Below are 27,452 nucleotides of genomic sequence, written 5' to 3'. Positions count from 1 at the left end.
ATGATTATATTTCCAAGAAAACGAATGGTGGACGGGCTAATGAGAAATGCACCCATTGGATCAATTGGCCACTGCACTGCAAACGGCTGGACCGATGAAGGAAGTTTCTTAGTTTGGCTAAAACATTTCGTTTCAATTGCAAAACCCACAGTTGATGAAAAACATTTAATCATCTTGGATGGTCATCATAGCCATAAAACCCTTGCTGCAATCGACTATGCCCGTTCGAACGGAATCGAACTTTTGACGTTACCACCTCACTGCACCCACAAAATGCAACCACTCGATAAAACGTTTTTTAAATCTTTAAAATCTAGTTATAATTCATCGGTGGACAATTGGATGGTAACAAATCCAGGAAAGAGGGTCCAATTTTTCGATATGGCCGAGATTTTTGCTGTTGCTTACAACAGATGTGCTACGGTAGAGAAATCCGTCAATGGCTTCAGGGCCTGTGGACTTTGGCCATTCAATAAAGATATATTCTCGGAAGAAGACTTCATCGCGTCCGAAATGACCGATGAGCCAGACCCACATGCCGGAAATGCTGACAACTGCCAAGATAATTCCTCCACTACCGACCCAAGTATAGTTGAAGTGGGAGGAACCACCAATAACACGGATTGCGAGGTAGTTAAATCAACTACCATGGCTTCGACTTCAAAACATTCAGAGGCAAGGGAAGCTATAGACGAGTTATGTTCGCCGGTTAAATCAGCCACAAAACGAAAAAGATCCAGGAAAGCAGAAAACTCAGAAGTGCTTACGTCATCACCTTATAAAAACGCTCTGCAAAAAAAAATTAAATCACCGAAGCCGGTTACAAAGAGATCGAAAAAGGAGAAGGTGCCTAAGGATAAATGTCCACCCAAAAACAAAAGAGATGACGAAGAATGGCCTTGCTTGATTTGCGTTGAGCCATTCCGTAATAGTAGGCCCGGGGAAAAATGGATTCAGTGTCTGATTTGCCATTTATGGGCACATCAAGAATGTACGCTTGGAGATCGCCATTTCATTTGTCAAAATTGTGATTCTGAGGACGACGACCTTTCTGACTGACTTTAACACAATATTTGCCTTGGCACATCTGATTTTAGATTTTCGTTCATTAGCTTGTTTTTTGTTCATTACATGTTTGGGTTGCAACATTTGTACAGGATTCAATTTATAGTGGGCTAGTAAGCATGTATAATTGTATACGAATGAAAAAGAAATCCTTAACAGAGTATCAGTGGGTAAATTGTAAGACCTAGTAGGGCAAAACGCCTTCGTGTGCGTTTTGCCCCACCCATGGGGCAAAACGGCATTTTGACGAACATGGATGAATCATGATTTTACTGCTGATAAACGATACATAAGCTTTCCATACATTCATATTGGATAAGGTACGACATCTCGCGTTGATACTATGAAATTTAGACCAACTCGAATAGCACGGAGGATTTTATGGCGTTTCTCCCTTACGATAGGCGTTTTGCCCCACTCTACCCTATACAGGCTACAGAATGAATATATTTCAAATATCTGTGATACCACTGTATTACTTTTGACGCAAAAGGTCCCCGGCATTCAAAAAAACTATTTGGTGATTGAAAAATGCTAAACCAAATTCCAACGTCAATGTTTATAGTGATATCAGATATATTCCAGTGAAAAACAAAGGTATGAATTTGGTGGTAACATTTTGGAATCATTTGGCAGGTATGGCCCGCAAGCTTTCTAGTAACGGATTGAATCCGGACAGCGATACCAATTTAATTCGACACTCCTGCTGTTAAACTTTATTCAACAATCAACATTTTACCTGCTGCATTCGCGGACCAAGTCCTACCCATACGGATCAAATAAAAGCTTGTAATGTATGCTCATGCTCAATGCTCCTTGCTCACACTTAACCATACAAGCGACTATAGAAAGTATCGACACCCGCCATCAACAGCGCGACGTGTCTCTGGAGCCCTACGCAACAAGCGGGCTAAGGCAATCGATATCATAATAATCTGACATATCCAATGTCCAATATCCAATGACATATCTTTATCAGCTGAAGGATATTGCGCGAAAATTGGTAGGGCCGTAATACATTCTGTGGACCCAGTTCTACCCTTACAAGTCAAGGAAAGGCTGGTGTGTGCTCGCTTGTACCGAAACGCATAGAAAAAGTATCAACAGCGCAGCGTTTCTCTGTGGCGCGTTTGCACATCGCTATTGCCGCGACGTCAGCTGATCCCACTCTCGCCGCTCGGCCGCATCCTTGCTCTTGAGCTAGTCTCTCGTTTCGCTAGACAGCATTGTTGCGTCACACTGCCAATCTACTCGACAATGAATAATTGGGGGCTGATTGTGGGGGTTCCAGGGCCGCGAGCGGAATAAAATTTATATTTTCGTAATCAGTGCAGAGTCAGCTTTCGATTGATACCCGATTCATCAAATTTAATGCTCGGCAAGCCGGTCAAAAATCACCGTCAAATTGCCTGTAGCCAAATGGAAACTGTGACGTGATGCAATTTCATTGAACCGTGCGATTTGCTTGTGTCGACACCATATAGGACACTATGGTATTACACTTGAGATAACATCGTACCATACTGCTCATTAACCTGTGCGTCAACCTGTACTGGCCCATAAACCTGCCTTTGTGATAGCTAGCCATCGGCTCATTGTAATTCGGATCTGGTACACCCCTGTACACCCCATCCGAGTGGTACACCCTTTGCAAATTCTGGTACACCCTGGGGTGTACGACAACCCCGGTTGAAGAGCACTGCATTAGAGTATCAACGCTGACTACTTTGACTAACTGTATTTATCTTTTAGACTTCGTGGATTACCGATTCTCTTAAATTGACTTGTCAGACAGGCTATACGTTGTCAATAGGCATCGAGTTTATAGTCGGACTCTATTCCGTATATTTCCATGGGCTGTCGCCGCAAACATGCAGCTATGTGTACTTGCAGCAATCTTACTAGGTAAGACGATGTTCACAGGATGCAAACCAGATTTTGGTGACTCGACTTGACTCGAGTCATTTTTTCAAATTCGTAAAATGACTCGAGTCGAGTCAATTTTTGTATTAACCCGACTTGTACGCGAGTCATTCTGCATGACTCGAAACAAGTCGTATGACTCGAGACTAGGACGGCTAAGATATTTCATTGTAACTTCGAGTAATAGTTACGTTACCATTACTGGTAGCTCGTCTGATAGGGTCGGCAATGGTTAAAACTGATAAAAATGACTGTATTGGGAATGCGAGTCATTCTATATCCCTCGTAGTCTGTAAAGTAAACAAAACCACTTTTGAGTAATAGTGCTACTATACACAATACTATCTGACTACTGCGGAGTGCTACTATACACAATACTATCTGACTACTGCGGAAATGTAGAAGCACTTCGTTACTGGCCACCTCTTCGTATCAGCACACTCCGGGATCATTGGATGGGTTGATGCTACACTGATCATGATTCTCCAGCCTTTGCGACTAATGATTTGACACCCACGTATTTTGCAGGAGCAAGCAGCAAGCTCGGCGCTGCACTGTGTCCCGCATACGCACCGGCTTCTCAAATCCTCGATAAGTCTTCCGGAACTGTCAGTTACGAAGGTAACGAAACGGTGTCAGCAGTGTGCAAATGGTCATTCCCAGTCTCCGCACCACAAAGAAATGTGATAATCATCAAGCTCGCATCGCTATCGTTGTATGAAAGTGGCTTATGCGCCGGATTACTAAGATTTTCAGGTTGGTTTGATGAGATTACAAATATCTAGATGTGATCAAAGAAGTTAATATTGCTACTGAAATGGATATTTGTAAATGGAACTACAAGTGGTAAGGAACCGAGTGGCGCAGTTGGTCAAATAGTGCAGTCACGACACCAACGATAGTGCATTGAAAATCCCAGACTGAAAGTCAGCTGTGCTACATGTCGGCAGCAGAGACCACGATGGGAACGCATGGGAGCGAAAGGGACTGAAATTGACTGGGAGCAAGAATGGAAAGTGGTCCCCAAAAGATTACGAAGTCAAAGAAATGAACATTACCATAAATTCGTGTCGTGGTGGACATAGCCTGAAAAGGCGATAAGGGCCACTGTGTTGTGACAACAATAATATTATTAAAAACTCGAAGTAGGTCCGTAAATTTATATTCAATTACTATTATAGAAGCAACGATTTTCTAGACATGCAAAAACTACGTAAAAACGATATGAAAATAGGAATGAGTGGATTTGGTGAATGGATGGCAGACTTTTGGCAATTAATCGGAGGTCGACTAATAAATGACCGGATGTATCTTCGCGACTCACTAAAAATAAATAGTAACAGAACATAATGGTAAATTTCTGATGGTATATTCAGTTATCGTGATGCAAGGTTTATTTCACGGGGTTCGTATGACAATTTTGATCATATAAGTGAAGCAAACTTACCCCGAAACATAATTTCTACCTTTCAACAGTCAAATTGTAAAAAAGAAACTGAGTAGTCTTGCCTGAACAAACTGTTTGAGTACAACTGGAAGAGGTGTAAAATCTTGAGCAAGCTCTTGAGTAAGTAGTTCAACTACTCAAACTCCGCTTGGGTATAGGCTAATCCAAAATAGTAGACGTGCGTTGTTGCCAACGACTTCTGCAAATGTCATTCAATATTTTGAATCTTGAAAATGGTTGCTTGTATGTTCTGGGTACAGAGCTTTATAGTTAACCTCATGCCGCACAGCAGTATTTAATGACTCATACCCTGGTATCTCACAGACATGCCAGGGTTCTGCCAAATGCCAATCGGTTTTTGCATTGTCTATTCTCATTCCTCTTCGTGCGATAAAAGACGGGTCCCGGAAGCCATTCAGAGTGATAACTGCACGGATTTCGTTTGGATAAACAATAATGTTACGACGATAAAGAATGTTCGGTACCAAGTAAAAAGCGAAGGAAATATGTCGTTTTCGTTTGACTACAAGCTTTTTCCGTGTAACATCGGTAAGTAAAGTACTTATAGTCAAGTTGGTTTGGCTATTATATAAGCATTGTGTCTTGTGTATCGCATTGTGCCTTATGCGTGTCTTGTTGAGATAAAAATAGATTCTGACGATGATTGATTATTGATAAATTGAGTGTGTTTTAGCAGGGTTGCAACGAAGTCAAAAGGTTCCTAGTCACAAGTCAATTTGACTTTTATAGTTTTGACTCGGGTCAAGTCGAGACATAGTGTTTACTGTTCATTATCGAGATCCAGTCACGTTCAACGCACTTCTGTGAAACTCTTGGGTGATTACGAACACCTCGAATTCAAAATATACTAATTTTTCTCACTCCAAACATGTTTATTCAAACAGATAAAAGACCTGGGCCTATTTTTCTAGTACCGCTCCTGATATACGAGACTTGAGTAATTCATATAGAATGTGTTAAGTCATACGACTTCGTCGAGTCGTGCGCAATGACTCGAGTACAAGTCGAGTCGAGTCATTTTTCATTTTTAAAAAAGTCTGGAGTCAATTCGAGTCAACAAAAAATTGCGCGCCGATTTGAGACATGAGTCGAGTCATTACAACCTTGGTTGTTAGACTACACTTGCTCGCTATTCATAGTTACAGAACATGTTTGCGTCATCTACTGAGGGATAGCGTCATTCCAACATGCAGATGTGCAGACGCGTGTGACGTTAATGTTATATAATTTTGGAATCGCGCTGATACGTGACACTGGCACTTTTTGCGTTAGTTGTGGAGATGTATCACGCAGAGTTTGTAGTTTTTCAGTAGTGAATGACTCATAAAAGTCTGCGGCGCTTCGTGTCTCGTTCAACCACTTCAAAGTTGCGTTTCATTTAATCTCGCTTCCTGCTAATACTTTGAAGAAGTTTATGGGTGTCCTGAAGACCGATATAGCAGCGGTATACCCAGTACACAGTGATTAAGTATAAATTTACACTTCGCCTCCAAGGATTTCTAGAACTGCCCTGTTCGCCTCGTAATCCAATCACTTCCACTTCTACATAAGTAGCATCAATGACAATTTTGGCTGCCTCTTCCCTGCCAACTTTTCCTGGAACCCGCTGGAAATGTATGCAGCATTGCAGCAGGCCTCCAATGTTGAGTGGGGGTATGGAATGAATATTGATAAGCGAATCAATCGATTTTAGTTTTGGTTATAACGACCGTTGGAAGAACGTGGAAAAAACCAATGAACTATAGCTATCAAATCCACAGCTTGTGGGATCCGCCAATTGTATGGAAATATGGAATGAGGTTTCCCCCGTTTAGTATACTGGATAAATGAATTTTAAATCTAATGTTTGGAATCTGATTAATCTCTTAGCACAGTCTCTATAACGGCCCACGAAAGGTTATTGTTATAAAAGAGGGGGTGCTATGTTATATTTATAAAATGCATATGGTATATTATACTGATATCGCTTGGAAATAGCCAAAATTAGTAACAGCAAATATATCGATTTGATTGTCAAACTGACATTACTTAACGAGGATCGCTACGGAACAAGCAATCATAAGGTGGTAGCTGGGTCGCGAAATGGCCGCAGCAGTCGTAAGGGTCGACTCCAGTTAGAAATGAGATTAATCACAATTTGCTCTTGCCTTAGTTCGTAATGACAACTTGTTGAACGCCGAAGGACTTGCCGCATACCATTATTGAATCTAGATTTAGATCGAGGGGAAGAACGTTATAAAACCTATTTATACTGGTGTTCATTTGCACGTTTGTAGAATGTATGCAGATGTGTAGTATTTTCGTGATATATCAATATGTTATATCTTGATGTGGTTTATAGCATTAACTTATCTCTATCCGTTACGCAAAAAAGAACCTTTACGCCTGATATGCGCCACTATATCCACTGGCTTTATCTATCATGATTCAGTTTAATCACTTTTATAGAACCAGTGCAAGTCTCGACATCAAATTACCAACAAACAACCGTTCCACAAATCTCGTCCACCGAATCACAGCAGTCCACGAGCATTGAGACACCGTTAACTTGGATTATGGTCGGATTATTAGCTCTTTGCGGGATGTCGCTGCTGGGATGTTCAGCTACCGTAGCCATACTGTGCAAGCGGTGAGTAAACTACCGCTACTGACCGTCAAAACTCGCCATGACACCGACTATGAGACAAGTGGACATTGTAAGTTTTCGACATAAGTTCAGAGGTTGTCAGTAATCGAGTACTCTACTGTTAAGAAATATTCAAGTATTGGTTTCGCCTGTGCTTCAGGGCGGGCAACATACGGCCCGCGGGCCGAATCCGTCCCGCGACGAGATTATGAGCGGCCCCTGGACAGCTTCCGGTCTTACATGATAATGTTACCCGCGGCCCGCATCTAGGCTACATACCTTCGCGAGCAAACCTTTTCGAACGTCCAAATTAACGAGACAAAGCAGCGTTCCAATAAAACTTATGTTCACGTGCAGTCGTTACTAAGGGTTGTATGTCCAACATGCAGCCAGAGTTGACTTGTTGACAACTTTGATCGACCACAGTACATTACGTTAATGAATTTATTGACTACTGTTTTCGATCCCTATGCCCCACGCTTAAAATTTACATTAATCATGATTTATTTCTTATATAGGTGGATAAATACGCGATTAATGTCTCGATTCAGGAATCCGGCCCGCCAAGTAGGCTACTTCATTTTTCTCATATTCCGCCCGCAGGCTGAAGAAGTTGCTCGCCTCTGGCCTACTTGTAATACTGTACTAGAGCGGAATGCTTTAGGATTCGTAGATTACTTGAAAGTTTTTGAGGCAAATCTACTCACTTTTCATACATAGGATTTTGAAAATTATAATGTGGTTTTTGGATGAGTTTGTATCACGTTTTTGAGAGAAATTGTCACTAGAGCAAAGTGAAATGATCCCTATACCACGGAACCTGAACAAAGAAAACAACTGAACATACCGTCGAAAATTTTATCTATGCCAGTGTTGTAATGACTCGAGTCATTACTCGACTAGAGTAACGATTTTTTGGTGACTAGACTTGACTCGAGTAATTTTTTCAAAAGCGTGAAATGACTCGACTCGAGTCAAATTGTGTATTGACTCGACTTGTACTCGAGTCATTGTGCATGACTCGAACCAAATCATATGACTCGAGATTAGGACGGCCAAGACAGGCATTTCATTGTAACTTCGAAGAATAGTAAAGTTACCACATCATTGGTATTTCGTCTATCAATTGTGCTGCTTGGAAAATAGGGCCAAAAACTTTCCGGGCTGAGGAAAATTACGATATTATAAATGCGAGTCATTCTATACCACCCGATCAGAGTTGAAAAACGTGGGTTGAAAGGGATTGAACTCAAAACTGAACAGTGAACCCAGAGACTTGGACTCGGACTCGAGTATCAAGACTATGACTCGGTATTGACCCTCTAACCACTGACTTCGACTCGGACTTGACTCGGCGACGAATTAATAATGACTCGACTTGACTCGAGTCAAAACTATAAAAGTGAGATTGACTTGTGACTCAGAACCTTGTTACTTGGTTAGAACCGTGATCTATATACAGTCATTTGTATTAGCCGAAATATTCGGCTTGAAATTCTGAATTCGAACTCGGATTCGATTAACGCTTTCGCGTATGAATTTCTCTATACAGATTGCGAATGAAAAATTCGAAAGGACCGCAACAGGATTTCGACCAGGTGAAATATAGTGATATCGCAGCCTACCATATAACTGATCGCGTGTCAGAGGACGGAGCCAAGCATGCCGACTCAGGCCTCCATGTATCCCCAAACGACAACTGCTATCACGCTGTTGGTTCCGCTGAAAGTTATACTCATTATTTAGTGCCTTCATGTAGAGTGGAAAATTCGAACGACGTGACTGCTACTTATGAATATGAGCAATAAATTCCAGAAATAAGTTGATATTATGTTAACCATGGTGGTCGCATTGCACCCTTCGTAGCAACTTTCGTGAGCCTCGTCATTGTCAGAAATGAAGATATACCTAACAGAGTATAACAGTGTTTTTTCAATCTGGATTCTGTGTGTCAGTGTCAGGTCTTCGGCTGAGGACAAGCCTTTGAGATATTTTACCGTTTGTTACAAAGAAGACGGGGTGCTCGATATTATACGAGTGTTCGCTTATAGACAAATAATATGCGGATAGGTGTGAAACACGTGACTTCACGGCTGGGCGACCGGATGTGCTAACATACTGGCGGCTTCGTAAACAGAGGTGAGAATCTTGTAGCTGATCATCCGAGCTCAAAATCGATTGTAACTGGTATTAAATTAACCTTACTCCTCCATACTTGCGGTGCAATAATATTTTATGCGTTTGACCGAACGCTTGTACATCATACGTATATTTCGATCTGGTATGACTTCAATTTCGCATTACTTCATTTCGGTACAGCTGATAACTGGATAGTAATGCTATGCCTATTCGATGACATTTCTCGGATTCAACCTGCTCCACTCTAGCCACGATCCAGGGTATATCTTGATCCTGAAAACACAGCACACAAGCATTCAATAAGATGTAGTACTCATCAATTGTACGATCTAAAATACTTGGGTTTCGGTACATTTGGCAGAGCGAGCCAATTTAGCCTATGGTGCCAGCTAGCGGCCGTCAGTGATAGTTTGGCCATCGTGCCGTTTGTCGTCGTATTGAAATTTATTTTGACTACTTGCACCACGCACTCAAGGGGTTATGTATGACGATTACTTTCACTGCTAGTTGAACTGTTTTTAGGCAAAATAACTTAATTCTCTCAATTTGTATTTTTAAGAGTACAATGTCCGTTTGGCATTAGTTGCATCCTTTAAAGCAGTTGCGGGCAACTTCTCCATTCAGCGGGCCGGATAGGGGAACATGAACATGAGGCGGGCTGCATTCCTGAATTTTTTCTATGAGTTTAGGGGAACTCCCCTTTGTGAACTCGCCACAGATCCGTCCATCCTACCTACCCTGCACTACCCTTTGTACATACAATTCAGAGATGCACGCATTTCTGCAGTTGCGAAGTATATCTGGATTGGGCGACCGATTCACAGGCGAGCCCAAGTTAGAGATATGAATGTGATGAAAAATCAGAGAATATCTGGTTTGTAGTCGCGCCAAGCGCGAAAATTTTTTGCATAAATGAATGAATTTGATCAATGATATTGGTGAGTGTATGAGCAAGTGGTTTCTTCGAAAATTTACAGCACGTATAATTTTGAACATTGATCATGACATAAGAATATACATTCATGAGCTTATGGCAGATTATTCACTTCGGGCCCGTTCTTTCTTATTGATTCTTTTGTTGAAAACGCGGGCTATTCTAGTGTATTTATGATACTGTATTCTCATAATCAAGTCACGTACGTAGAGACACTAAATCGCGCCGTGTGCGCGAATTCTTTTTTAGTTTGAATCCATCTGCCCGATAATATTCCACTTCTTATAAATATTACGTATATTCTCGAAAAACTTGGGAATGGCATGGTCCCATTCGCCCATGGCAACGTCAATACAGTGAACATCAGTTGTATTGGATCGTCGCTTTGTCTTGCTCATGTTCCTACTCGAAAATGTTTGCGCATTAATGCCTGTAGACGGCGACGCTGGCCTCATCATCACGTAAGACCCAGACCAAAAACTGTCGGCGGGCCGCATAAAATCCCGTCGCGGGCTGGTTCCGGCCCGCGGGCCGTATGTTGCCCGCCCCTGATTTAAAGATTGGCATTGCCATGAAAACCGCATGTCTTTTTTTTCATTTTCAACATCCACTTGAAAGAATTTTCATTCTGTTTACTCCAGGGCTTGGAGACTATCATGTCAAGCCATCAGCCCGATACTTAACCAGTATTGATTTGGAGACTTGTTAATTATGATGGTACAGTATCCCAGCTACACAACGTATGTCCCGGCTTGGAAAATTAAGCTATTACTAGTCTGTAGCCAAGCAGTGTGCTTCATTTTATAGCCAGGGATATATAGAACTACTTAAGTTCTATATATCCCTGTTTGTAGTATGGCTTTCCTCATTTGTTCGAGCCCGTGGCTAGGCGCGCTCGGAATGAAAGAGAATAGCCAAGGAAGTTATTTGTTTGGTTTATTTGACACATACAACAGTGGTGTTTATCGCCTATTAAGGTCATGTACACCACGACAATGATATCAGTAATGTTCAGGTTCTTTGCTTTTTGGTATTCTTTCCGGACGACTTCCACACTCGCGCGCTCTCAATTTCAGTCTCTCTCTCTTTCATGCGTCCGGACTTGTTCTTTACTGCCGACTTCTTACTGGCGCGGCTCACCATCATACTGGGCTTTTCGAGACACTGCTATTGCAGTGAGGTTAGCGATGAGGAGCCCAGTTGAACCTCCGACACATAGAAGATAGTTCGAACCGGGATTCGAACCACAGCCATTGGTGTCGTGACGCTGGCGCTTAACCAACCGCGCCACTCGCTTCCCCGGAAGTTATTTGTATGGATCTGAAGAGACTCTGCATCGGCATTTTCAGCGCCAGGATGATTGTGTGATGCAAATGCAACACCATTGCTAGTGTACTCGTCACGTTCGTAAATGTCATCCGAAAACTTACGGGATAATGGATTTCAGAACTTCCACCGCCTGTTGGGCTCTGCGGCCAGACCTGCAATAGACTACCACGAACTTCCTGCCGCACATTATTTGGCGAAAGTCGACATGTTTCTCGAAGGCGCCTGTAAAGAGAATTGTTTTCAGTCAACGCTGAGTAGCTTATCATACACAGCAGGGCTGGCCAACCTTTTCAGCCAAAGGGCCACATTCAATTGACGAACTTTTGCGCGGGCCACTATCCGCGCGAAGCGCGAAAATTTGTTGAAGTTCATAGGTCAATAATATTGTCACTTGACTATATTGCGGGCCTGCTGTATATCGTTGGGCTAAGTTTGCGAGGACTGGGCTATTCGGCGCATGGACATATCGATATCGAAAGCTGCGACCAACATGCGTCAATCATTTCATGCCTAGGTTTCATAGTCGACGGTCTTACTGCTAGCGCAAACGCAAGGTCGCATATGTTGAACGACACTTTGTCTCGTAATCGCGAATATAGTTAGACTCAATCTGATACATTGGGTGTGCTTCAATTTGCACAAAAGGGCACCAATTTTAAAAACAAGAAACCGAGTGACAACATATTGCGCCAAGCATGCAGAAATTTTTTTACCTTTGATAAATCTATCGCAAATTATCCTGCTTTATCGTAGTGTACGAAGATACAGGCTACCAATATGTGAATGGTTGATGGATCTTTCAATGAGTCGAAACTGATATTTTAGTCATCACCTCTCAAGTGTTGCGGCCAGACTAATCAAATTTTTGGTTGTCCTTGCAAGTTCACAATCTGTGCAATCCATTTTTCATGATATTAGAAATTTCGGAAATTACCTCGCGGGCCACTCAAAACCGTCTCGCGGGCCACGGGTTGGCCGGCCCTGATATACAGCATTATATTCTCATACAATATTGTTACTTTGACAGCATTCATTGTACATTAGGGCTGTTCAAAAATAACTTTTTTTCCTGAATCTTGCTGGTTACTTGATTAAATCGTTAGGTTGCCTTAAAAAACGACGCATACCAAATTTGAATTCATTCCGACAAATATTCGCGGGTTACGTAGAGTTTGAAAATTTTGGATTTGCCCAAAAACGCAAAAAATTTTTTTTTTCAAATTTTTCTGCCAACCCCATGAAATTGTTGGGCTGTCTTCAAAAATTATGCAAAACAAATTTGACTCAATTCCAAGCCGTAGAAGCGGAGTTATTTCAGTTTTTATTCGATAATTCTGGGATTATCCTTGATTGGTGGATAATCCAAGAATTATCACCGAAAAACTCCGCTTCTACGGCTTGGAATTGAGTCAAATTTGTTTTGCATAGTTTTTGAAGACAGCCCAACAATTTCATGGGGTTGGCAAAAAAATTTGCGAAATTTTTTTTTTTGCGTTTATGGGCAAATCCAAAATTTTCAAACTCTACGTAAACCGCGAATATTTGTCGGAATGAATTCAAATTTGGTGTGCGTCGTTTTTTAAGGCAACCTAACGATTTAATCAAGTAACCAGCAAGATTCAGGAAAAAAAGTTATTTTTGAACAGCCCTATTGTACATTGTACGAGCACATTCTGCAGTCTGTACACTACACCATGGAGGGACCCGCGGATCTGACCCGTGACGGGATTTTATCCGGCTTACAGTTTCCCGTCTTACATGATGTGGCCCGCGACCCCAGTCTGCCGAGATTCACCACTACTTGCTTAAACGTCAAATTCTAGTGATTGTATGTTATTAGGCCAATGCGTGTGTGCGCTGCGTACGAGAGTGGAGCTTACGCGTAAGTTCGTCGAAGCGAGAAGACTACAATATCGGCATTTACGATGTACTCAACCCTAATGAAATGATATCTTGGTAAATATGGGTTACCGGGCTTAACGAACGCCTTGAAATCTTAACTAAGGATTGATCAGAGAGAAGCAGACGTGGCGGCGCCTGTATGACAATGCTATTCTCAAATCCACATTGTCTTCGTCATTATCGGCGAGAAATGGCTTTAAAATGACATTACTGTCGTTAAAATACATTCATTAAATACGATTTATTCTTTGTATATGTGGATAAATGGGCGAATAATGTATCGATTCGGCGATCCGACCCGCCACGTACATAATTTTCCTATATCCGGCCCGCCGACTGGAGAAGTTGCCCGCCCCCGCACTACACATGCTATATAAACAATAATGCATTGTACGCAGTGCCAATTAGGGTTGCATTTGAAACAAAAATCAATTTAAAACAAACATATGTAAAACAAGGCCCTTGTCTAAAGCATTTTTTTTATTGTTTTGTTTAGTGATGACGTCACGAATATTTAATGGTGACGTCACATTGGATTGACATTGACAATTGAAAATGTGGTGTAAATATAGCTACTCCGACGAAAACTGCTTCCAATCACTGTCATAAACAGAACGAAAATATCTTTAACCAGGGCTACATCGTTATGCTGCATTTGTACGGTCGGCGGTCATCATCATCATCAGAACACCCATTTCGTACCAATGATCTATATCTACGCGCAAAAACTGTTGAACCGACGACGGTGTCGGGGGTCCAGTCACCACACATCGTATACGTCGACTATTTTGGCTGCATTTCGTCCGTAGGCTAATGTTGATTTTTTTAGGATGTATTTACACAATTATGGCAAAATTAGACAACGTTTGAAAAAACAACACAATTTTGTTTTTTCAAAAAAGCAATTGTTTAAAACACTGTTTAAAACATGTTTTAACCAAAGTCTTTGGAAACACAGTCTGTTTCAAATGCAGCCCGAGTTCCAATGGAAGTTCGGTATGCTAGCAGTATCTGCTTTCAAATAATTTCATCAATTCGAAACGCCACAAGATTGCGATACAATGAAAGATAGAAAGACATCGAAGCGAATTGGGAGTAGCCTTCTAATCTGAAACCCATACCTGGACCTAGAACAATGGTTCCCAACGTGGGCGATATCGCCCTCCGGTGGGTGATTTTGAGAATCAAGGGGGCCTAAATACCAAAGAGGCGACAGGGGGCGATGGGGTGAGAAAATGTTTGGACGTACATGTAGATATATTTAATTAAAACCGCCAAAAATGAACGTGAAGGTGGCTTATTCTGATCATGATGCGAAAAAAGTGTCAATTCAATGGGGAAGTAGACACGGAAACCGGTTACACGAGCACCTACAGCCTCGGAAAAATGCCATTTTTTAGTACATTCACCAGCGAACTGAGTTAAGTGAATAAATTTCCAGTTTATATAGGCTATGTACTCTTTTTCATATCCGTAAATATGCGGGGCGAAAATTTGTTTTGAGATTGACAGGGCGGCGATGAGTCGAAAAAGGTTGAGAACCACTGGCCCTAGAAGATGTTGCTAGAGGCGTGCCCCGTTCACAGCACAGTTGCACGCTGATTAAAGATTAAAAGAAGAAGAATAAAAAAACAAAATATTGTAATTTCAGATCCCCTCAGATCGTCTATTCGACATACCTAAAATAAAAGGTATTTGTCCCCTACCTATAGTCGGACATATGTAAGTCGGATCCACTTGTTAGATATGTAATGTAAAAGTGCGGGGATTGGTGAATCACTGATTCGAGAAAATCAGCCTCTTTATTGTGATATCCTTACCGTTGGTGATTGTGACCAGGAACGCAGTCGGGATGTATCCTTGCGCGTATTCGTCGGGCCTCCTGATGTCCACGAGTACGAATTCCGATTGGTTGTACTTGATCAAATTGTACATTTGTTGATACGAAAGTGATTGCACTGCGTTATAACGTTAACAAGCATTAGCGAAAAACGGCAGGGTGACAATGAATATTATAAGAGCCCGACTGGAAATCAGAATGAGTGGCTACTGGCTATAGCCTAACAACTGCCAGCATTGTTTGCCATCCGTAAGAAAATCAACTTGCGGGCCGCATGCGGCCTGCGTGCCCATCACCTTCATATCAGGCTAGGACAGGGGCGGGCAACCTACTGCCCGCGGGACGGATCCGGCCCGCGAAGAGATTTTGTCCGGCCTTAGGACTGTTTTCCGTCTTACATGATAATGTGGCCCGTGGCCTCAGTCTGCCGATATACCCTACTACTTGTTTACTATGTCTAATTTTAGTGACTGTATGTTATTCCTATTATATGCGAGTATGCGCAGCGTGCGAGAGTGGAGCTTACGCGAAAGTTCGTCGAAGCGAGACGACTTGCATTATCGGCATTTACGATGTACTCAACGATTTCGTTTGTGGTAATCATGGTGTTTGTCGACTACAACGGTCATTTACGCCAGGCTGATATTTCTTAATTTTGATTCCGTAACTGCCGACATGTAGCACGGCACACTTCTAGGCTTTTGTAAGACACCGCTTATGTCAGTGGTTGCCAACTCAAAACGGGTCGCGGGCAACTATTCAAATTTTGTCGAGGACGTAGGTCGCATGAATTCAATATCGAGAGTAATTAGGCCACACAGTTGAACACGACACTATCTCGTCACCTACTCAACCCGAATGAATTGATATCTTTGTAAATATGGGGTACTGGACTTATCGAACGCCTTGAAATCGTACTTAAGGATTGCACCGTGTGTCGACTGATCAGAGAGAACCAGACATGGTGGCGCCTGTATGGCAACGCTACTCCCTAATCCACATTGTCTTCGTCATTATCGACGAGAAGTAGCTGTGATGTGACATTGCTGTCGTTAAAATACATTCATTAAATACGATTTATTCCTTGTGTATGTGAATAAATGGACGAATGATGTATCGATTCAGCAATCCGGCCCTCCAAGTACTTATAATTTTCCTATATCCGGCCCACCGACTGGAGAAGCTGCCCGCCCCTGGGCTAGGACATCTAGAAAACTTTCAGCCTTTCAAAATTAGATTCGAGTTAGAATTTTAGCTACACAGGTTTTTTGAATTTGATTGGAATTAGAATTACTGAATTTGCGAAAGCTTGTAAATTGAATCAAGTTCGGTTCATATCAAATCGGAGCCCATTTTCTCATAATAATGAGATTAGCAAATGTAGGCTATGTGTAAAAAGCTTGGTTAGTTTCGCACTATACTGTTCCCCTGTAGTATTCTCAGGAAAACATGATATAATATAAGGCTAGGGGCGTGTAATTTTAGCGCTCGACTGTCTGTCGACTCAAATCATTGTACCCAGCCCTAAGGTTAATTCATTCATTAGAAGCGGGGTGGCTTCAAAAATTAATGTTATTGCCGTTATTCCGTGACTAGAGACATCCAGATATCTAGATATCCCTGATCGGTAACGTAACGAAAGCTATATAGTATTCATAGATATTTAACTGAAAGAAACTGACGATAGACGTACCGCCTCTTGATAGCTCTTCGTTGTATTCCGACACAGCGCAAGACGGTCCTCGTTTAATGATACCTGCGGTGTCCCGAGGCTGAAAATTCAACCCGTCGTTCATAGTTGATATCACGCCATAACTTTACGAATTCGTGTGATGAATTTGAGACGGGATGTAGCTAGGCCTATATACATTCACGTTTATTATTGGCATTTCGGGAACCAGGTGCCAAAATTGCCAGAAATAAGAATTTTTGATATTCCAAAAATAAGGGTTTTTCAAAAATATATGTGCTTATGAAAGTTGTTGATAAAATTGAAAGGAGTAGGTATGAAGCGACAAAACAAGTGCGGAACGCAAAATTCTTGCTTAGGGGCCCGTTAACCATACGCCGACAAGATATAGCGTAATGGTGAAGCGTCCGGCTTCTTGATCGGTAGGCCGTGGGTTCGATCCCCGGCCGGGTCAGACCAAAGACCTGATTAGTAACACTGGTATCCATGACTACCCTGCTTGGCGCTCATGCACTACTGGGATAGCATGGAGAGGTGGTGCATGACTTAAAAAGCCGTAAAGGCTATATCTGCACTTCCTTGTCCAGCGGCATATGCACATCATGCACTCATGGTGTGCATATGCACAGATCGTGTGTATGTGTATCATGAGTCGGTGTATATGCCGCAAAAAACATCAAGGACATCAAGTCCTTTCCTTTGGGTCCGCGGACTACCTTTCAAGGGGTCCATGAAAGGTGAATGAAAATCTTAGGATCGAGGCCATGAAATCGGCAGATTAAATTTGGAAGTACCGCCAACTTACGGATTGACGAGTCTGGCGATTAGGAAGTAGATAATCCTTGCCAGCAAGAGTATATAGGATTTTCGTTTGCAATCAGTATATTTTGGAATCCGTGACTGAGAGCCCTGAATTTTGGATTTAGCGCAATGACTCGGCATTTTCCTGTTGCCATCGCTATAGTGCATTTTGTTACATCATGAAGCCGCCACGCGCGACCTAGTTCGCTCGCTTCGCATCGCTGTGCAAAATATTATGTTGTTGTCAATTCGTTTTTTAATCTTGCTGTTAGATGGCGCTAAGTGGATGCTACACGTTTTGTGACCAAACCAAATTGCCTAACCTGGTGAATTCGACTCTATGAATTATGAATTCATGGCGATGGCAAAATCGCCGAAAATAAAATCTGAAACATTCCAAAAATAATCTATGTTTTGTATTTTTGGCGTTTGCCAAAAACAAACATGCCTGCGTAGCGTATACGGGGACAAGCGTTGCCATCTCGTAACAGGTAAGCACACGTCACGAATCGGTACTGAGCTCATATTTCGAACAGCATTCATCCTGCACTACCGTCACAGAGATTACAGTGTCATTGATTTACTAGTTGTATTTTGTCAAAATTTACCATTTCTGCCATGGAGTCTGTAGGTGGTCCAGTCGGAGACAACTCCCCTACTGAGAATAGACGCAAAAGTGTCACAATCATCCCAGCAGCTGCAGCCAATTTCAGACTCATGGTGCCCGTCGGATTGTAGGATCGGTTCTATATCAACTTGTTCTGAAATGAAATACTATATGAAGAGGTTCTCGGATGCATAGAACTTCAACATACAATTGAATAGTATATTCATATTGAAATAAACCAGAATGTTGTCTGCTGACAATCGTCGGCAGTGAGAAGAGAATACGAAAGAACATTGTGATAGGATTGTTGATATACGATGTTCTTTCCAATTCTCTACTAGCTGCTGACGATTACCCCCGACGAGTGTCAGCCGAAAATATTCGGGTTCATTTAAAAACGGATATGCAACGCGTATATACGATCCTCGAAATATGTGGAGCACCAAACCATGAAAATTTCTCCAAAGTGGCACCGCGCGAAATAAAGTTATGAACCCCTGGTTGCGCCATTGCGTCGGAACTGATGTTTCAGTGATCATCAAATTTCGCGGTCAGGCTAATCAAGGTTTGGTTGGCGTTGCAAGTTTACCTGATGTTATAACTAATTTCAAGAATTACCTCACGGGCCGTATTTTGCCCGCGGGCCACGGGTTGGCCGCCCCTGTACCAAACCCATGAAACGTCAAGAAAATACTTGCATCCTTTTGTAATGCTGAGATACAATTACGACTTACAGCAGAGTTTAATGTAAGCCAAACCTCTGTCTAAACATTATCCAGTATAATTTATTGTCTTGCTGCTGCTTGTTATTGATTTTGCGACACTATATCTCGTCTTATGAATTCCAGATAATCAACACGATTCTACTATACAATGTTCATTGTTCAAGTTGCTGCATTACCGAGCAATGTACCGTGAACGTCATTGCAAGATTTCGCATTGGCTCGCATTTACAACATCTTTGTCAAATCGTATCAATCGCTTAGTCGGCCGCTATCATTTCCTGTCACAAGATTGAATTATGAACTATACTGGAATACTCCTCGACTAGGATGCAGTACCCTTAGGAAGCAGACGTACAGAGTCTAGAATAAGATTAATCGTACATCCTAACAATTAGCCTCAGGCTTATGTAGGAAGTGTCGGAATTCATCTGTTGCATGTGGTATTTTGATTGGCTGGCAACGTGACATTAACGAAAGTTCATGCCGCACATGACGATACAGGGATACAGCTGATCACGATAGATGAAAGCAGCCGTGACTTGCAAAATCTGAATGTACTTTTCATGTCAATGATAAGAATAGAGGCAGCATCATAATTTCGTAAAAGTAGATACGCTACGCAGCATAGCGTTTTTTCGAGTACTGATATTATACCATTGAGAGTCAAGTTATCAACGACAATTATAGTTTCGATACTAGTTTCCACTGTGGAAGCCTGGAAACTTATATCGGTCGTATCGCGGCATAGGAATCGTGTTGTACAAAGCTATGCACGTTAGTGAACATAGCATATCTCTGAAATCCCGATCAACCCACAGTATATTGTCACGAAGTGCAATAAAAGAACTGGCATTATATTCTTCGAGGTCGTATAAAAGGGACGTATATATATACTCAAGTGTTACTTACTGAGTGATATTCGAATTGACTCGAATCCCAATATCCGAATAAATTATTGATAAAATATTATTACCAATGTACGGAAGTGGTGACTTACAAAATAAACGGTCTGGTAGACTGGACAATAATTATGAAGGATAAGGCACTGAAATCGAACTAGATGTCATAAGGTCTTCGCATTCACGCGCGCAATATGATCGGTGTACGAGTAGCATATCAAACAAAAGACCTATATCACCACGCCTGCAATCTCGAATTACTGTTATCACAATAGCGGTTCGACACTTGAGCTTACTGCCCGATTTAAAGTCCCCCGTTTGTAAAAGCTTATGTTTAGTCTAATGAAGTTAAGAGACGTATGTAACCGAGATGTTTGATTGAACGATGTATTCCTGACGATAATAAAATATACCTTTTGTTAGATTAATGTGATGCGTACAAGGTATAGCCATAGTCACGGATAGATGTTATTTAATAAGTATGACAGTAACTGATAAACGTAGAGTATCTATGGGCGGACCATAACAGCTACACGTATGTCCACAGTGTGCACGCAGAAAGGAATGAAGTCAATACCGAGTATAGAAATAAAAAGAAATTCAGTTCGCCACGGGCTATAAGCAACATGTTAGCGGGATCTCGTCGAAAGCACAAAATTGAAATAATTCATCACATATTATGACGCGAAAAGCAGGATTTTCAAATTTTACAGTCAGATGTCGAAAAGTGGAGAGTATATACCTTCGTGATAAGTTTGCATCAAATGTCTAAGTGAAATCGTCCTGCATCACGCTAACTGAATATATCGTCGAGGGGTAATCAAAGTGGCTTATGTCCCTTTTTAAGAAATTTTAGTTCCATTTTTCAAACTTATAGAAAATCATGCTTCTGTAAAATTTTCATGTTTACGGTCTTATCTTGGCCATGTTTATGTTTATCACATCGTTTCAAAGTTAATCGTGGCCAATATATGGCCGAAAGAAAATGAGAACTCTACATAAAGTTAGTTTTCTCAACATGTGTAAAATGGACAGAAGCTGCAGTACTTTGATTTAATAGCAACGATATTTTCAAGGATTGCACTTATTTTTCGTTAGTCTCGAAGATATAGGCAATTTTGAAAGTAGTCATTTTCGACTAAAAGTATGCTAATCCTCGACCTACTTGAAGTGGTTTGAAAGTATTTGATCCAGTTTGGAAAATAAAGTGATTTTCCTCTACTGTTTAGGTATATAGCTCATGACAAACCAATGTTTTAGTTACGATGCTTAGTGACGAACGGCCGCAAAGTTGCGTTACTTATGATTCCATCGTATCAAGACCGGTATCAGTCGAGAACGACACAGAGAAAATCAACTGGTTTGATTGGCTGCGAGAGGAAATCGACAACGAAAACGTCACAATCAAATTTAAAATCATCAAAAGCAGAAAGCTCGTGAAAGGAAAGTGCTGTTGCGAAATCAATGATTACACATGTGAAGGAACCTGGATGTATCCGTCCACCAGTACGATACGTGCTAGAATTGAAAGCGACAGTAACTGGATTCCCTGCAAGTCTCTGATTCTCAGAATGAATGAAATCCTGTACCGGAAACTGCATATATACAAATACACGGCTACTGAATTAATGAATTTCGGGGTTAATCTGAAGATTGACGCGGAGTATGCTATCGAAAGCACTCATTCCGTGATTTATGCAATGAATGAAAGGCGGCTCGAAAAGGGCTTGGATGCAGTGTACATAGTTGCGCCCGAACGCCCGGACGTAGATGAGTTGTACTACGAGAAATTCATATTCGAAAGAGTTGGTAATGAAGATATCAATGGCGGACAGAAAACGAAATGTTTCGATTGGCTGAAAAACGAAATTAAACAGCGTCGCTTAACTATCAAACTTAGTAGAGCCGAAACCTCTTGTCTCCCAGAGAACCGTGTGCTCAATCAGAATGATTGTAGCGGGAAGTGGATGCGTCCGAAACCGTTAGCTGTGTGGTCTGTCCTAGACAGCAACGCTGACTGGATTCCAAGCTCGGAGTTGATGAAATCTTTGAAAAACGGACTGGAAGAGCGACAGCAAAGGCACCAGCAGCTCGCGTGCTTGTTTTGGTATTACGGAATCGATATCCCGCAGCGCAAAGCCCACGAAAAGTGGAACACTGATGCCGTGCTGAAGCTTGCTGCAAACAGGCGCTCGCATTTAGTTCACTAACCGCAGTTCCTGAGATTGAAACAGCTGGTTTGATGAAGTATGCATGGAGACGAGAGTGCCGTTGAATCATTTGATGTGGCACCAAAAAAATGAGCCTATGTAGCTATTTTGATCGCAACGGGCTTTTACTACTCACAGTACACACGCGTGTTTCTGAAATGTTTTATGGTTATACTGAAGGCTGGCCGATGCGTTTGTATACATGCATGTGAAAATCCATTTTATATTTTATGTCATATATTTTATATAGCATTGCTTGACTTTTCTGTTTTGTATATGTGTGTCGAATTGTCGCTTGCCTTTATCATAATGATTCTGTGGCACCAAAAAGTGGTCAGCAACTAAGCAGTTTTTGCCTCCTTACACTAAGTTCTCAATAGGTTCTATTTTCAGACTATACTGCCACTTATACTTACCAATTACGGCATACCTTCAATTTTATACTTACTTGAAATGGTTTCGGCATGTCTCGAAAGCGCTATACTTCTACTTGTAGTTTAATATAATTTACTGCGTTACTTCTACTTCTACTTGAGTAGCAACGTTGACTAGGTTTACGTCGAACACCCCTGCCTATACATTTAATGTGAAAATTGTCAAGGATGCACAGCACTTCAACGGACTATAGCCTGGTGAGCTCTACATGAATCCTGTGGTTAATATATTTCATATGTGTGGTCCGTAATGAGAAACCCCGCGACCGCGGTTTTTTCTTGTTTTTGTCTCCTTTACAGCAGATGGAGATGGCAGTTGGTTAGTTGACTTCGACACTGCTGGTGCCGTTTACGGTGTGACGAGATAGGGTAGTGGTGCGATCCTCTGCTACAGTGTTACACTACCAATACGTTGGGGGTTCGATGTCCGAGCGAGGTCGGCTACAGGTTTATTAGGCTTATCGGCAGCCTAGAAATGGGCTGTGCTACAGTAAGTCGGCAGCTGCGGCCTTGTGTAAATGTCCATAGTAGTCGACAAACACCATGAATACCCCAAAACAAACAAACAACAAAGAAGATGGATCTGGTGTAAATGACCACTGTAATCGACAAGCACCATACCATAAACAACATCATCATCGGCCGGTTTTTTAGGCCTTCTCGTCGTACAAAATGCTTGCTTGGCACAACAAAATGAATATGGAATGATTGTAAAATGGCCTTAAGTTTCGAAGCTCCCCGAAATCCGAGAATTAAACACCTCGAGTATTAAACCAACAACTACGTTCTTTGAATTCTGCCTGCCTTTCCTCGTCTCAGTCGCAATACTTAAAACGTGGAGAAATCTGCAACATGGCGAAAAAAAACGATTTATTCGGTGCCTGCAGTCGGGCTCTATTTGCTCTAATGACACTGTGATGGCCTTTTCTAACTAACTCAAGGAAGCTTCGATTGCAGCGTTACATATTATAAAATTTCATTTCACGGTAAATGCGAAATGTTCGGTCACGTAACAGAGGACAATCAATAGCTCGCAGTATCGTATATAAAAGCGCGTGTGTACGGACCTGCTTAGGATAAATCAATCAAAACTTCATATACATCTACCAATGTCCTTAATTGCTGTCGTATATAGGTCTTTATCCGTTATTCTCACCTATGTCAAAATACACCCCAAGAAAAATGAATATATTCTTTAACAATCGCAGCACTATTACCCCTATATTAAAATCTTTTGGAATAAGCTGCTTGAAAAGTAGCCTACATCATTCAACTATCCTCAATTAGTTCGCAGCAATTACTTAGCTTAGTAACGCAATCATAAAAGATTTGTTGTGGCCTATATCACATGAGGAATTGACTAGCATTATATTCGCATTACAGGGCCAATGCGTGTGGCATTGCTTTCCCTGTATTGTTCCATACTACGTCGGCGCGTACGATTGAGGGTCACTGCCTTTTGAAGAACTGAAACATTATACGTAGTAAGGTTCTAAGCGTACCGTGTGAAACTAATATCTGCAGCTTGCATGCACAATGCACATATAGCCCGCCCAAGGCCTATACAACATGATAGTGTATTATTGCAGCATGTCGTGCGATACGTCACAGAAACAGCCATGCACGCCGTACCGCGGTTTTATTGTCACGGACTATGTTTTATTGCATGTAAAGACAAGAAAATGGAGGTAATTTCACTCAGGCACGCAAGTCAGTCACGTCGGTAATTGTCATTGATAAGTTCAATCCCCGCTCGACTACTGAGCGGAGAGGATACAACCACCACCGCCGGATGGTGAGTATAGCCATAAACTCAGATACTCTCTCCTCATGTAGCCTTGGTCATCCGGCAGTGGAGACTATAACTTTGTCATTAGGGAGTCTTGATTAAATACCGCGATCGAAAAGCATATTCAAACATTACGCGGCGGTCTGCGAAGGATTTTATTACGCTATACTGGTCCACGAAAAGTTCGTATACTTTTGCAGGTTAAGTGAATGTTCAGAATCATAGTGTTCAAGGTCACTGTTGAACATTAAAATGAATCAAGTTAGCCTAATCGAAACATGTGTTTTACTGCTTTTGGTGGGCACACCCTTTAGTGATATTATATATAAACTGTATGAGCTGCTATCAATTTCAAGGACCTGACAGCGAAAAAATAATAATTGATACTATTTCAACCTCGTTGCATAGATACACTTCCGTGAACTACGGATAGCCGTTTCGACGATTGCCACGGGGAAGAATTATGTAGGCTACGTGGTCCGGCTATTGAAGCTGACATTAACCTTTGATTCACATTTACAGTGTCTATTTCCGTCCTTATGCACGCCATGAAACATGTTGAAAGATTAAATGAGTATGTGACTGCAGTTCCATGTTGTTTAAATTGAAATTACAGTGTGGAATTTTTGGGATGTTCAACTTCTTTCGGAAGATTTTAGACTACTTCTACTTCCCTGCGTAACTCCAACTATTTTCGGCTGACATCAACAATCGTATCACAAAATATGACACCGGCTTGAATTTTCAAATGATATTCGGGTTAATTACAATATGAATATCCTATCCAATTGCGGTATATTGAAATAGTGTACCTCCAAGAAGCTCTTGAAATGTAGTTGCAGATTATTTAGCCGAGTTAAAATTACAGAATCCGTGTTCTCGTCACATGGGTTACCATATGTCCTCTATATTTCAATAAATTGAAAGTGTCCGCGGAGGACGCCTAAATATCCCCCTCTTTTTGGAAATTTGTCCACTTTTTCTCTCGAAAAAGTGTTAAAATGTGCTCAGAAACTGAAATCCGATGCAGCGAACGTCAGAGTAGGCAAGACAATCAACGAAAAATACGGCGCGATGGGAATTTAGTGAGCAAGGATGGGGAAGATGACTTTTTTTAGTCAACACCTCTGAAATGAGGTAAAAGCGAGTAATTCGGGAGTCGGGTAAAAGTGATGCCCTTTTTTAGTCAACACAGTACTATTGGTCGAAATTTTTTCAAAATCAACAGTTTTCTTTTCCGGTTCTAGCGAGATTTCAGCATTTTCGAAAAGTGTCCTCTTTTTCTGGTCTCAAAATATGGTAACCCTAGACTTATTTTTCCAAATTTCGTCGGCTTAGTCGTCAAATCGTCAGGTTACCTGAGAAAACGTTGCACACCAAATTTGACTCGATTCCAACCAGTAGAGGCCGAAGTCAATCAAATTGAAATTTCGGTCATTTTTGAAATAATAGTATTTACGGTGACCAATTTCGTCACACCGACATGACCAAAAATCGTGTTCGTTATGCCTGAAGAGGCAGGAATGTCTTTTCCGCTTGTTTTGATCTTGACAAGGGCCTATGGTGGAATTTATATGAAGATATTGCCAGTAAACGAAAAAAATATACGACTCGAATGAGCTGGAAATTATTCCACTTCATTGAAATAGCCTCCTTAAAAGGATAGTAAGATAATTTTCAAATAGAGTACCTTACGCCCTGAAATTAACGACCACGAAAAGGAAATGAACTACCAAGCAGGTAAAATACAGGTAAAATTTTTCAAGTCGGACTAATTTAGATTTCACGAAATCTATCCCAGTTATTCAGGGTATACCGACGCCTCTCTGCCTTGATTCGAAGTTTTTACTGATTGCAAAGTCGCCATTCCCAAAATCTCATCCACAGAGACATCAGTTGCATTCCTCAGCATCTCAGTGTTCGAATATTTCTCTGCTACTTGATATTGACTGATCCAGGGCGCTAAAAATGTTGTTGATTGCTATTGAGAATGGGCTATGGCCAGGGGTGGGCAACCTTTTTGCTATTCCCGGCCGCATTTTGAGTACTTATGTAGCCTACGGCCGCATTCCAATGCATAAGCTGCAATGAACTAACTGGAAGCCAATTACCCAGTTTACCCATGTTAAACTGTCCATGTCCATTCCCGGTGAACTCTCATATCGGTTTACTGTGCACAACGAAATCATGAGTGGACATATTCCGACTAATTACAGGGATACGTTTTGGTCGCGCGAAGCGCGAAATTGTTTTCAGATTCGCAAATGCATTTCGTCATCATTAGTAGATTCACATATTACTATTAAATATTAATCTTTTATCAGCCCATGTTATCAGATTCACTGGTGTTTACACCGTATCCCATGCAACTTCTCCGCATTGCTCTTCATCGACTAAACCACCGGCCTTATAATATGGGGAGTGCCAGGGTTTTAACCAAGTCATAAGGCTCCGAGTCACAAGTCAATCTCACTTTTATATTTTTGACTCAAGTCAAGTCGAGTCATTTTCAATTCCCACCGAGTCAAGTCCGAGTCCAAGTCAGCGAACAGAGGATCGAGTCCGAGTCATGGTATTATGACTCGAGTCCGAGTCCAAGTCATTGTGTTGACTGCTCAGTTTCCAGTTAAAGTCTTCCTAAACCCACTTTTTAAACTCTGTTTGGTGATATTGAATGGTTCGCATTTATAATATATTAATCTTCCTCACTTTTAGCAGTTTCTGGTCGCATTTTCAAGCACCAGTACCAACAAACGAAATCCCAACAGTGTGTTGGCTTCGAAATTACAATGAAATGTCGGTCTTGGCCGTCTGAATCTCGAGTCAATGACTTGCTCCGAGTCATGCGCAATGACTCGAGTCCAAGTCGAGTCAATACACAGATTGACTCGAGTCGAGTCATTTCCGTATTTTGAGAAAATGACTCGAGTCGAGTCGAGTCATCTGAAAATCGTGACTCGAGTCATTACAACCCTGGGGAGTGCGCCATACCATGATGTTTTCTAAATCGTGCTGTTCGAGTAAACAGAGGATTAGTATCGCATTTCCATATCAATACTATCATTTTCATC

General features: G+C 41.5%; 2 protein-coding genes across 3 annotated transcripts; one reads left to right on the top strand and one right to left on the bottom strand.

Moving 5' to 3' along the window:
- Positions 1 to 2,818: 2,818 nt before the first annotated feature.
- On the top strand, positions 2,819 to 8,908 carry LOC145435846 (uncharacterized). 2 transcript variants are annotated; one of them, XM_080313115.1, is made up of 5 exons: positions 2,819 to 2,962; positions 3,506 to 3,744; positions 4,760 to 4,984; positions 6,905 to 7,085; positions 8,635 to 8,908. In XM_080313115.1, the coding sequence occupies exons 1-5, from the start codon at positions 2,937 to 2,939 to the stop codon at positions 8,888 to 8,890; spliced, it is 927 nt and encodes a 308-aa protein (XP_080169241.1). In that variant the 5' UTR covers positions 2,819 to 2,936; the 3' UTR covers positions 8,891 to 8,908. The 2 variants fall into 2 exon arrangements, with proteins under 2 accessions (XP_080169241.1, XP_080169249.1); XM_080313123.1 differs by having other exon boundaries at positions 2,819 to 2,970; positions 3,517 to 3,744.
- Positions 8,909 to 9,366: 458 nt separating this feature from the next.
- Positions 9,367 to 18,478, bottom strand: LOC145435943 (uncharacterized). The gene is made up of 5 exons (XM_080313223.1): positions 18,326 to 18,478; positions 16,920 to 16,998; positions 15,207 to 15,344; positions 11,586 to 11,706; positions 9,367 to 9,494 (listed from the first exon to the last, which is right to left on the bottom strand). The coding sequence occupies exons 1-5, from the start codon at positions 18,434 to 18,436 to the stop codon at positions 9,428 to 9,430; spliced, it is 516 nt and encodes a 171-aa protein (XP_080169349.1). The 5' UTR covers positions 18,437 to 18,478; the 3' UTR covers positions 9,367 to 9,427.
- Positions 18,479 to 27,452: the final 8,974 nt, after the last annotated feature.

This window comes from Botryllus schlosseri, chromosome 1 (assembly GCF_051294905.1).
Source record: "Botryllus schlosseri isolate E-star chromosome 1, Bs_hap1, whole genome shotgun sequence".
Lineage (NCBI taxonomy): Eukaryota > Metazoa > Chordata > Ascidiacea > Stolidobranchia > Styelidae > Botryllus > Botryllus schlosseri.
Note: the sequence above shows the minus strand (reverse complement) of the source record. Positions and strands in the feature narration are given on the sequence as shown.

Coding starts and splice junctions, on each gene's coding strand:
- LOC145435846 (XM_080313115.1), top strand. CDS start 2,937: ATGCAGCTATGTGTACTTGCAGCAAT. Junction 2,963..3,505: donor CTATGTGTACTTGCAGCAAT/CTTACTAGGTAA, acceptor TTTGACACCCAC/GTATTTTGCAGGAGCAAGCA. Junction 7,086..8,634: donor GTAGCCATACTGTGCAAGCG/GTGAGTAAACTA, acceptor TTCTCTATACAG/ATTGCGAATGAAAAATTCGA.
- LOC145435943 (XM_080313223.1), bottom strand. CDS start 18,436: ATGAGTCTGAAATTGGCTGCAGCTGCTGGGATGATTGTGACACTTTTG. Junction 16,999..18,325: donor CAGACTCCATGGCAGAAATG/GTAAATTTTGAC, acceptor TTGAATTTTCAG/CCTCGGGACACCGCAGGTAT. Junction 11,707..15,206: donor CCTGGTCACAATCACCAACG/GTAAGGATATCA, acceptor TTCTCTTTACAG/GCGCCTTCGAGAAACATGTC.